At 35.8% G+C, this 12,301-nt stretch overlaps 1 protein-coding gene across 2 annotated transcripts in view; it reads left to right on the plus strand.

The window, feature by feature from the left end:
- The window catches only part of LOC148955460 (artemin-like), a 34,674-nt gene extending 23,037 nt beyond the window's left edge, over positions 1-11,637 (plus strand). For both annotated transcript variants that reach the window (XM_089108212.1, XM_089108211.1), the window contains exons 3-5: positions 3,436-3,627; positions 9,811-9,924; positions 11,327-11,637. In XM_089108212.1, coding sequence (XP_088964338.1) covers positions 3,436-3,627; positions 9,811-9,924; positions 11,327-11,557 — 537 coding nt within the window. In that variant the 3' untranslated portion in view covers positions 11,558-11,637. The remainder of the gene's footprint in view (positions 1-3,435; positions 3,628-9,810; positions 9,925-11,326) is intronic.
- The last annotated feature ends 664 nt before the right edge of the window (positions 11,638-12,301 follow it).

A 12,301-nucleotide genomic window follows, 5' to 3' on the forward strand; every position in this document is an offset into this window, starting at 1 on the left:
GTTTATACGAAAATTCCTTCCATAAGAACCATATATGCCCCCAGGGCATAACTTATAACCGTTGCCCCCTGAAGACTGTGGGGGGAGTGGCCTGTTCAAACATATAATTTCCAGAACTTTCAACTACGTGGAACAATATAGCTATATTAAAATTATGATTGGATGTGTTTGGGGAAATGGTGGGCGTGGAAGGGGAGTCAGTTGCCTTAAATCACTTTCGACTATTAAAAAGGGAACTAGCCATTTAAATTTCCAATCGAATGAGCCCTTTCTGAAGTTTCTACGACAACGTTGTCTATACGAAACCTTATATATCCTCAGGGCATAACTTACAACCAACTACGCTGGACAAAATGGCTATCTCAAAATTTTGATTGGATGTGTTTGGGGGAATGATGGGCGTGGAGCGGATGGGACTAGTTGTCCTCCAATCACTTTCGACTATTAAAAAGGGCACTAGCCCTTTGAATTTCCAATCGAATGAGCCTTTTTTGAAGTTTCTACGACAACGCCTTCTATATAAACCTTATATGCCCCCAGGACATAACTTAAAACCCTTGCCCTAAGGGTTGTGGGGGAGTGTCCTCCTCAAAAATATATTTTCTATCTGGAAATCAGCTACGCTGAACAGAATGACTATCTCAAAATTTTGATTGGATGTGTTTGGGGAAATGATGGGCGTGGAGGGGGGGGGGGGCAAGTTGCCCTCCAATCACTTTCGACTATTAAAAAGGGCACTAGCCCTTTGAATTTCTAATTGAATGAGCCTTTTTTGAAGTTTCTACGACAACGCCTTCTATAAAAACCTTATATGCCTCCAGGGCATAATTTAAAGCCCTTGCCCTAAGGGTTGTGGTGGATTGTCCTCCTCAAAAACATATTTTTTATCTGGGAATCAACTACTTTGAACAAAGTGGCTATCTCAAAATTTTTATTGGATGTGTTTGGGGGAATGATGGACGTGGGGGGGGGGGGTGCTAGGGGCCGTCCAATCACTTTTGACTATTAAAAAGGGCACTAACCCTTTGAATTTCCAATCGAATGAGCTTTTTGAAGTTTCTACGACGACACCTTCTATAAAACCTTATTTGCCCCCAGGGCATAACTTAAAACCCTTGCCCTGAGGGTTGTGGGGGAGTTTCCTCCTCAAAACATATTTTCTATCTGAAAATCAGCTACGCTGAACAAGATGACTATCTCAAAATTTTGATTGGATGTGCTTGGAGGAATGATGGGCGTGGGGGGGGGGGGCTAGTTGCCCTCCAATCTCTTTCGACTATTAAAAAGGGCACTATGCCTTTGAATTTCCAATCGAATAAGCCTTTCTTGAAGTTTCTACGACAACGCCTTCTATAAAAACCTTATATGCCCCCAGGGCATAATTTAAAGCCCTTGCCCTAAGGGTTGTGGTGGATTGTCCTCCTCAAAAACATATTTTTTATCTGGGAATCAACTACTTTGAACAAAATGGCTATCTCAAAATTTTGATTGGATGTGTTTGGGGGAATGATGGACGTGGGGGGGGGGCTAGTTGCCCTCCAATAACTTTCGACTATTAAAAAGGGCACTATCCCTTTGAATTTCCAATCGAATGAGCCTTTTTTGTAGTTTCTACGACAACGCCTTCTATAAAACCTTATTTGCCCCCAGGGCATAACTTAAAACCCTTGCCCTGTGGGTTGTGGGGGATTTTCCTCCTCAAAACATATTTTCTATCTGAAAATCAGCTACGCTGAACAAGATGACTATCTCAAAATTTTGATTGGATGTGCTTGGAGGAATGATGGGCGTGGGGGGGGGGGGCTAGTTGCCCTCCAATCTCTTTCGACTATTAAAAAGGGCACTATGCCTTTGAATTTCCAATCGAATAAGCCTGTTTTGAAGTTTCTACGACAACGCGTTCTATAAAAACCTTATATGCCCCCAGGGCATAACTTAAAAACTTTGCCCTGAGGGTTTTGGGGGAGTGTCCTCCTCAAAAATATATTTTCTATCTGAAAATCAACTAGGCTGAACAAAAAGGCTATCTGAAAATTTGATTGGATGTGTTTGGGGGAATGATGGGCATGGGGGGGCTAGTTACCCTCCAATCATTTTCAACTATTAAAAAGGGCACTAGAGCTCTCGATTTCCAATGAAATGAACCCCCTTTGAAGTTTTTACGACGCCTCCTTCTATGCGAAGTGCCTCTGGGAAAAAAATAATAATAATAATAAATAAATAAATAATAAAACATTGGAGGCGTATTTCCTTTACTATGGGCAACATTATAGAGTTGCCTCTGATTATTCAGAATACATTCTCTTCAAAGTTAGGGGAAAAAATCCTTTAAATTGTTGAAAATAAAATATTAGCAAACGCGTATATGAGAAAATGAATATAAGAAATATATTTTAAGATGGGTAGTGACGAGCTTGAAAATACCATATCTAAATAAATATTAAAGAAAATTTAAGGTTAAGTTTAATTGTGAAAAACATAGGAATAATCCAAGTATCAGAGTAGAACAAGAAATCATTATTAGAGAAAGATTACTATAATAGACCTCTCCACAAATTTCAATTTAAGTTGACGGTGATCTTCAGGAAGGAAAAATAAAATCATTTGAAAAAAATACAAAAATACAAAAAGTTTATTTTCACTTTTTGTGAAAATAAACTTTTTATTTTCACAATTAAAGAAACTTCACTTTTTGTAAAAATGCAAAAAGTGGAAAGTTATATCAAAGAGTTTATTTTTCATTTAACAGCCGCATACTTAGATCGAGAGTAATCTTACCTTAAAGAAATAATCCACTTGGTATGTTAAATTTCGATGGTTTAAGTCGGATCAAGGCCGTATTCAGGGGGAGGGGGTTAGTTTGTACGAACCCCTCCCGCCGAAATATTTGTCTGACTCGTAAAAACGTAATAAAAATGATTATAAATAAAATTTTTATGGCTTTTTTAAGTTTTTTAACCCCAACCCGTTCCCCCGTGAAAAAATCCTTTTCTAATTCCCCCCCCCCCCAAAAAAAAATCCTGGATACGGTTGCCTTCTTAAAACCGTTAGCTATAATGGGACCTTGTGAAGTAGGGAATTCGTTACATTTTCGTTTTGCAACAAAATGAAGGCATGGTAGAGACAAATATTGAAAATTAAAAGGTATAAAGATTGAAATTTTGTTCTTACATTTTTTTGTTTATAAAAAAAAGAAAAATTGAGAAGTAGAGCCTCCAGTTTTTAAGAGCAAAGTATTGGAAACAGGACAATTTTTTGGTTTAATTTACGGAACTTCAGTTAGTTTCAATCAAAATTAGCCTTTTAATTTTTACTTGTGGAAGACTAGGCCTTTTTTTCTGTATGAGCTATTAGGATAGATTAGGAAAGCCCAATGTCGAGCATCCCTCTGAAATGAACAATCATTTCTTTTTAAATTTATTTATATTTTGCTAGTGGGCCTTCTACGGTCGCGACAGCATGGCAGCAGTTGGAATGTCAAGACTAGCTGAGTGGAAGGCTTTTGCTTCTGCAAAAAAAGCAAAGCAAATAGCTTCGTATATTATTTATAGAGGAGGTTCTGTTGACTTCAAAACAATACCAAAGCCAGAAAAACTCAGATGGGACAATATGTTGGACGCTCTGGAGGTAAGCTTTACTTTATTTACTTCATAAGATTTAGACCGACCAAAGATTTTATAACTATAACTAGCCAACGTGGTGGTAACCTAAAACAAGTCTCAAGTTTCTAATTTTCAGCACCTACCACGCAAAAAATATAGGTGAAAAAATTATATTTTCTCGCGGTGTTTTATGAGGGATAACCCACTACTATGGAATGTGTGCGGAGATCTAGGCCTCTGACGCTGTCTCTGATTAAATTAAAAAATAAAACAAGTTTTTTTTAACTGAAAGTAAGGAACGACGTTAAAACTTAAAACGAACAGAAATTATTCTGTATATGAAAGAGGCTGTCCCCTCCTCAACGCCTCGCTTTTTACGCTAAAGTTTGACTTTCTCATTACTCTATTTTTTTTAAACAATAAAATCAGCATATTTGAAATCAGCATTAAAATCTGTTTCTTTTGCTGTATCTACTGGTATCAAAATCCCGTTTTATAGAGTTTCGGTTACTATTGAACCTGGTCGCTCCTTAATTACAGTTCGTTACCACAAACTGGTTGATTTTGTTTTTACATTGGCTTGTTTAAACTGAAAGTTATGTTTAGTAATTGATTTCTTATACAGTTTTATGAATGGTTTTGGGAAAAAAAGAATTTTCAGCAGAATAGAAACTCAAGATCTACGCAATCAAGAGAGTCAAGAGGACATTTTACTATAGGGAGTGGGTGAGTAGATTACAGCAGGGAGCTTATTTTACCAGTCTTCACAAACATACTCTCAAGTCTAAATTAAGATAATTGCCTGAATTGAATTCCCATACAGAAATGATTTTAATTCAAAGAAAGAGCTATTTAACGAAATTAAAGCATATAATACTAATGATATAGTTTGTGAAAACGCTTGCTTAGAAAAATTTCTGTCCTGAGGCTCGTTCAGTCTGGAGTCTTTTCCTTTCAAAAATTTGTAATTGGAGTTGACATGCCCCTAATGCCTACGATATTATGCAATCATCTACTTGGGGAATCAGCCCGCCCTGTTATAAGGCTTATCTGATTTCAGTATTTGTAACTGGCTAAACATTTCTTGGCCCTGTTTATTTATGCTGAAAATATACTTAAGTACGATGTAAATCATGAAACGGCTGAAAGTGACTGGTCTGTGCATTTGAAAAACGGTTTGTATTTATTTGCACCCCTCTCTCATGCCTCAAGATTAAATTTACTGGTCTGAATACCTTCCGTTTTCCGTTAGATATTATCATTAACTACAATTTTGTTTCCGGACACATTTTCTTCTTTACAGATTCTCAATCAGGATGTTTTTGATCTAGAATATATATTAAATAAAAAAAAAAACAAGTTTTTTTACCTTAAAGTAAGGAACGACGTTAAAACTTAAAACGAACAGAAATTATTCCGTATACGAAAGGGACTGTCCCCTCCTCAACGCCTCGCTCTTTACGCTAAATTTTTTATTGTTTAACAAAAATAAGATTTGTTAGAAATTCAAACATCATCGTAAATAGCGAGGCGTTGAGGAGGGGACAGCCCCTTTCAAATACGGAATAATTTCTGTTCGTTTTAAGTTTATGAAAGTACCAAAAGTATTTGGCTTAAAGAGCGAGGTACTGACTAGGGGGTGAACCCAATCATACACGTAATATTTTCTGTTCGTTTTAAGTTTTGATGTTACTCCTTATTTTCAGTTGGAAAACTTGTTTTTTTATATTTAATTTCTGATCTTTTTTTAAATAATGCTGGGAAATCCGGTGCCCCCTTCATAGCAATGTACCTTCCCCCATGAAAACTTCCTTCATGGAAAGATCCTCCCGCATAACCCCCAACCCACCCACCCCCTACTACCAGAAAAAATTCCCCCCGAAAACGTCTGTATACTTCCTAATAACCAATACTATATGATAATATTGGGCAAAGTTCATAACTTTCAGCCCTCCCCCTAGGGACTTCGGGGGATTAAATCATCGTAAATGACGTAGTTATCATATTTTCGACCATGTTGAACAAAATGGCTATCTTAAAATTTTGATCAGGTGACTTTGGGAAAAAATGAGCGTGGAAGGGGGCCTAGTTGCCCTCCATTTTTTCTGTCACTTAAAAGGGGCACTAGAACTTTTAATTTACGATCCAATGAGTCCTCTCACGATATTCTAGGACCACTGGGTCGATACGATCACCCCTTGGAAAAATTTAACAAAAAAAAACAAACAAAAAAAACCCAAATAAACACGCATCCGTGATCTTTCTTCTGGCAAAAAATGCAAAATTCCACATTTTTGTAGATAGGAGTTTGAAATCTCTAAAGTATGGTTCTCTGATACGCTGAATATGATAGTGTTATTTTCATCAAGGTTCTATAACTTTCAGGGGGTCTTTTCCCCTTTTTTCAAAAATCAGCCAAATTTTCTCAGGCGCGCAACTTTTGATGGGTAGGACTAAACTTGATGAAAGTTATATATTTGAAATCAGCATTGAAATCTGATTCTTTTGATCTATTTATTGATATCAAAAACCCGTTTTCTAGAGTTTCGGTTACCATTGAGCCGGGGCGCTCCTTACTTACAGTTCGTTACCACGAACTGTTTGATTCTAGAAAATTGACATACTTCTGATGGTCTTAGCTAGGAATGGCGAGCTGACAGTGATACAGAAATTTCAGAAGACAGACACTGTCTTTGTCTGAAGACACTTGCTGAAATTATACTGTACTCAAAGTGCTATATTTTATACCTTCAAGATATTCCTAGTCATAAAAACAGCATATACGATGAGGAGCCAGATCGAATAGCTGATTTGGCGGCCTGCTTAAGTCAAGAAAGCTCCGTAAATTTACATAAAGGGGATATAAACAAATTCAGAATAAAAATACATCAATGACAGTAGATTTTATCTCCTTCTTCTTCAGGGGATCTGACAGCTTTGTATTTCTGACTAAAATCACTATTGTCTCAAAGTCGGTTCTCGGTTAATGAAACAAGCCAACAAATTTTATTTCAGTATAGCCTCTCCGATATAACTTAAATCTCTCATGCGTCTTTCCCTGTTCGAAATTCTAGAAATCTTCGCAGTAATTTTGACTGACCAGCTCAGTACCTGAGTCGATGAAAAGATCTTTAAAGTGATGGTACACATCTTGAAGAGAAGACAGATTTATTCGTTTAAATTTTTTGTCTCCCATTGAATAAAAGTTAGCTGGATGAGTTATTTTTTCCATACTATAACTCCCTAAACCGGGGCGTCGTTTGGGGGTGGCAAGGGGGGGGGGCAGTTGCCCCTCTCCAAAGTTACAAAAATGTCATTGGTGGTTACGAGGCTGCAGAATTAAGAAGTGTATTTGTTATGATTGTTTTTTGTTCTATACTATAACCCCCTAAACAGGGGCATCGTTTGGGGGTGGCCAGGGGGGGGGGCAGTTGCCCCTCTCCAAAGTCGCAAAAATGTCTTTGGTGGTTACGAAGCTGCAGAATTAAGAAGAAGTTTATTTGTAATGATTGTTATTTTTTCTATACTATAACCCCCTAAACAAGGACGTCGTTTGGGGGTGGCAGGGGGGGGGGCAGTTGCCCCTCTCCAAAGTCACAAAAATGTCTTTGGTGGTTACGAGGCTGCAGAATTAAGAAGAAGTTTATTTGTAATGATTTGTCAATAGTAGAGTTCCTTGAAGAGAGAGTACTTCAATATCAAACAGTTCGTGGTAACAAACTGTAAGTAAGGAGCGACCCGGCTCAATGGTAACCGAAACTCTAGAAAACGGTATTTTGATACAAATAGATACATCAAAAGAATCAGATTTTAATTCTGAATTCAAATATATAGGTTTCATCAAGTTTAATCTTACCCATCAAGTTAAACGCCTGAGAAAATTTGGCTGATTTTCGAAAAAAGGGGGAAAGACCCCCTAAAAGTTGTAGAAACTTAATGAAAATCATACCATCATATTCAGCGTATCAGAGAACCCTACTGTAGTGGTTTCAAGCTCCTATCTACAAAAATGTGGAATTTTCAATTTTTTGCAAGAAGAAAGATAACGTTTGCGTTTTTTTTTTTTTTTTTTTTTTTTTTTTTTTTTTTTCCCAGGGGTGATCGTATCGACCCAGTGGTCCTAGAATATCGTAGGAGGGCTCATTGGAATGGAAATTAAAAGTTCTAGTGCCCTTTTTAAGTGACCAAAAAAATGGAGGGCAACTAGGCCCCCTCCCACGCTCATTTTTTTCCCAAAGTCACCCGATCAAAATTTTGAGACAGCCATTTTGTTCAGCATGTTCGAAAATATTGTTAGTATGTCTTTTAGGATGACTTAATACCCCGAGGTTCCTGGGGGGAGGGCTGAAAGTTATGAACTTTACCAAATGTTAACATATAGTATTGGTTATTGGGAAGTATACAGACGTTTTCAGGGGAGATTTTTTCTGGTAGTGGGGGGGGATTGGTTAGGGGTTATGTGGGCGGATCTTTCCATGAAGGAAGTTTTCATGGGGGAAGGGACATTGCTATGAAGGGGACGCCGGACTTCCCAGCATTATTTAAAAAAAGAACAGAAATTAAGTATAAAAAAAAAAGTTTTTCAGCTGCAACAGCAGCAACATCAAAACTTTAAACGAACAAAAAAATTCCATATATGATTGGGCTCACCCCCTAATCAATACCTCGCTCTTTAAGCCAAAGATTTTTTAGTACTTTCATAAGAGCTATTTATTCTAATTAACGGCCTTTTTGATTAAGCGGTGATTTTTAAAGAATTGGAACAAAATTCGAACTTTAGCTTAAAGAGCAAGGTATTGACTAGGGGGCAAGCCCCCTAATATACGTATTAAAATATATGAATATAGAAGTTCGTTACGTAAGCTAATTCGTAAGTTATGTATATTTATTACTAATAAAAAAGTTTGTAAATAAAATTAAATAAGTTTCGAGAAAGCCATTTAACCAAATAAAAGTAAATTAATATGCAAATTTTGTTTTAATTATTCATGTACGGTGAGCCTGCATTTATTCAAAAACTTTCAAAAATTAAATAAAAAAAACAAGTTTTTTTAACTGAAAGTAAGGAACGACGTTAAAACTTAAAACGAACAGAAATTATTCCTTATATGAAAGGGGCTGACCCTCCTTAACGCCTCGCTCTTTACGCTAAAGTTTGACTTTCTCACAACTCTATTTTTTTATACAATGAAAAACTTTAGCGTAAAGAGCGAGGCGTTAAAGAGGGGACAGTTCCTTTCATATAAAGAATAATTTCTGTTCGTTTTAAGTTTTAACGTCGTTCCTTACTTTCAGTTAAAAAAACTTTTTTTTTTATTTAACTAAAAGTAGGCACGATATCATGAAATTTTGCTGTACAAAAAATGCTAGATTGAGCTATATCTGTTTTACTTATCCTAAGAAGTGTATCTGCCGCCACTGCATAAATTGTTAGCAACAGATGCCGCTATTAACAAGCGTATTTCTTCAAGTTGATAGGAAAGTGTTGATAATAAAAATTGGCGAATTACTCTAGCAGAAAAAAACTGTTGGGAAAAAGGGCTGTCAGATTGTAGGTGCAACATTCAAAAATTCGAAAGATTAAAAATAGTACCTCCACTTTAGTATTTTGCAGTTTTTTCCTTTTAAAATAATGCATCTATTGAAAATTAAGAATAGGTTGCAAATCTTAGGTTATATTTCGGGGTAGAATTTACAAATATCACGGCAAATTATGTCTCCGTGGATTGTTAAAAAAAATTTTGCAGGTGAATTTTTGTTTTCAGTTTTTTTAACCAGTAACCACAGGGCTATCCTATCGCTGGGAAGTGTGATTTAGGATAATTCGTGTTTCTGTAAAAATTGCTAACCGACAACTTTGACCAGAAAAATACTCGCAATTCCTTAGGAATGTCTTTGAAAATATTAGAAAAGTATTTTCAGAAAGAAACTGCTTAATCTGATAATTTTTTATTGAATTTTGAGATAGCTAATGTGATATTTTTTATTTGTTTAATTAAATATTTTATCTTCACCTCATCCTTCTTTTTCTGAGCCATATATCAAAGTCCTTTTACTTTATTATCTACATTTCTATGAAAAAAAACGTATTGGAGCTCTAAACTCAAATTGGGCTTGGTTTAAAAGAATTTAATTGATTTAAATGGTCAAATATACCTGTTGTTTAGCAGTTATATTACTTTAAACCTTACACTGTTTCCTTTTATAGGACTTGGTGAAGCATAATAAAAAAGCATACACGTCTCTTATTAACCTGAATGAAACCTGTGGTGAAGATGCTCATCTAGCTGATTTTATTGAAGACGTTCTGATGGACGAAACGGTTGGTTACATTCATTTCTTCTCTCAGTTGGATTATATAACTAAATGAAGCTGCTGAGAATTGGAGCACTAGACATTTTTCAAAATTAAACACTATGTATGGGTTCATAAGCCTCGACAATAATCCATCGTGCAGAAATGCTCCGAGGCCCAATGGGTATTGTATTTTATATAATCTTGCCTATAACAAAGGGGCCTAAGAGTATGGGAAACTTATAAGAGTAGAAACTTGCCCTAGTGCTGAAAATAAATCACTAACACCATCTTGCGTCAGGCGGCTTTATTTCACATTAAACTGCTGCATAAATGCTGTTTTAGGCACTTTACAATGTTGGGAAGCGTAAAGAGAGCAGTATTAGGTCATCAGAAGGTCTAGCAGCTCAAATCCAACCTGCCTAGAGCTTCACAAACTATCCTCGACTTAAGCTTACTTGTGCCAACTGGATTCTGACTAATTAATTTAGAAATGATTAAATGCTGATTAATTATCACTCAAAAACAAATTTCATCTAAATTCCTTTAGCACCGCGGATTAATTATATTAATTTTCCCCTTTCCTTTGGAATTTTCTGTTTTTAATGAAGTCGCCAGACGCTATATTGTTAGTCATGCTCGTAGTTTTTATCCCTATCTTGCCATGTTAAATAGCCGAAGCCCCAAATTTCGGCTTTTCATTCTCTTTACCAAAGCCCCAGCACTTTTGAAAATCCGTTAGAAAATTATTATCCACTGCTAGTATTTGCCCGATTGTATTTGTTTTGTTGGAGGTAGAACATATCATAATGCAAAAAAACTTCACTTCAGTTGTTACAGTTTTTTTTCCAATCTAATTTAAGTTTTCGAAAGAAAAACTACTTTCTCAAAACATAAAAACTTTTTCTTGTAAAAACTTTTTTGTCTTAAGATATCTTGTAAAATTAGGAAAATGTGAGATGTGTGTCTGCATTTGATGTTCAGTGATTAAAACAAATATTTAAAGAAAATCTGTATTTCTTTTTGATAATTTTTAACAATGTAAATCACGATAACGTTTATTCTCTTGGAAAGACAACCCATACTATTACTATAAATAAGATCTAGATTGACCAATTACGTATTTACATTGACACTGTAGATTTATGCTAAATAAGAAAAATCAGGAACAAACGTTTGAAATCAAATTAACCACATATGTAGATCTAAATAAAGGCCGTATTGTTGTAATTAATCTCATTATTCAGCATTTTACTTTAGTACCTTCGTATTTTCATTTGAAGGATTAGTTAAAACAGTTGATAAAGAAGGATACACATTGATCTTTTAATGGGCTTTTTTTAAAGTTATTAGTTAAACAATGAAAAGAAAAATAATACAAGAAGATACAAGAATTTCATTCAAGAAAAGCTAAAAGAATTTTGTTTCAGATTGCATGGAACAAATTTCTATCCGATTGCTTGGCTAATACCAACAGTTTCGGACCGAGTGAAAATTGGTTTCCGTCTTTTGAATTTGATCGATGGCTTACCAGGATTGTTGGAAGTAAGTTTACAGCGCCTCACGTGAAATCACTTTCAACCAAGAATTTGGAGAACAAAATTCCCAACAAGTTGTTTAACGTTGACGGAGACATTTTGTCTATAATTAAGAATTTGTGATTTGTTTCATTTTGACGTAACTTTTTACTAGATTAGTTTGTGTTTTCTTTGTTATATCTGCGAATAAAACCTTCCGTTTGCATTATGTTCTAAAGTAGCAATAAGTGGCAATCAATAGATATCGCATCATCAATGCTATAGATTGATCACGATCTATATTGTGGGCAAAGCTCGTATAACGGGCAAACTGGGATCGACAAGCAAAAATGAAACTGGCTTGTTAGTCGTTATTTGGAATTTCAGTATTGTTTTGAACTTTCTATCACTAAATTCTGGGCTTCATAACCCAGGCTTGCGGTCTTTGAGATCTAGAATCGTGGTAGCAGCTTACTATTTAGGAAAAGAAGACACCCGTAGTTGATGTAGCAGCTTGTTGATTGTAGCAGTTTCATAATTAAAATAGATGGCATGGTACTATTTCTCAGTAGCAGGTAGGGCCGCTGTGGATACTTTGCGGCAAAACTAAAGATTTAATTTGCATGATTTCTCTTTTTTGGTTCTTATAGGAGTGAGATAGCATAGCAAAGGAGATTTTTCCCCTGTTTTCTTCGATCTATATTGTTGGCTTCTGTTCTCCAAGCGTAACAGTTTGAGGAAGTAGTGATTTAACTGGCACTGTGTATGCTATCCGCATTACTCTGTTGATTTTTCTGAACACTAAAATTAATAGGTTCCACCCATGCCCTTACTGATAATATGCCATCCATGTGACTTTATTGATTTTCCTGAGGATCGAAGATGCAA

The sequence above is a fragment of the Artemia sp. Qi Xiang Cuo genome, chromosome 2 (assembly GCF_049724085.1).
Source record: "Artemia sp. Qi Xiang Cuo chromosome 2, ASM4972408v1, whole genome shotgun sequence".
In the NCBI taxonomy this organism is placed as follows: domain Eukaryota; kingdom Metazoa; phylum Arthropoda; class Branchiopoda; order Anostraca; family Artemiidae; genus Artemia; species Artemia sp. Qi Xiang Cuo.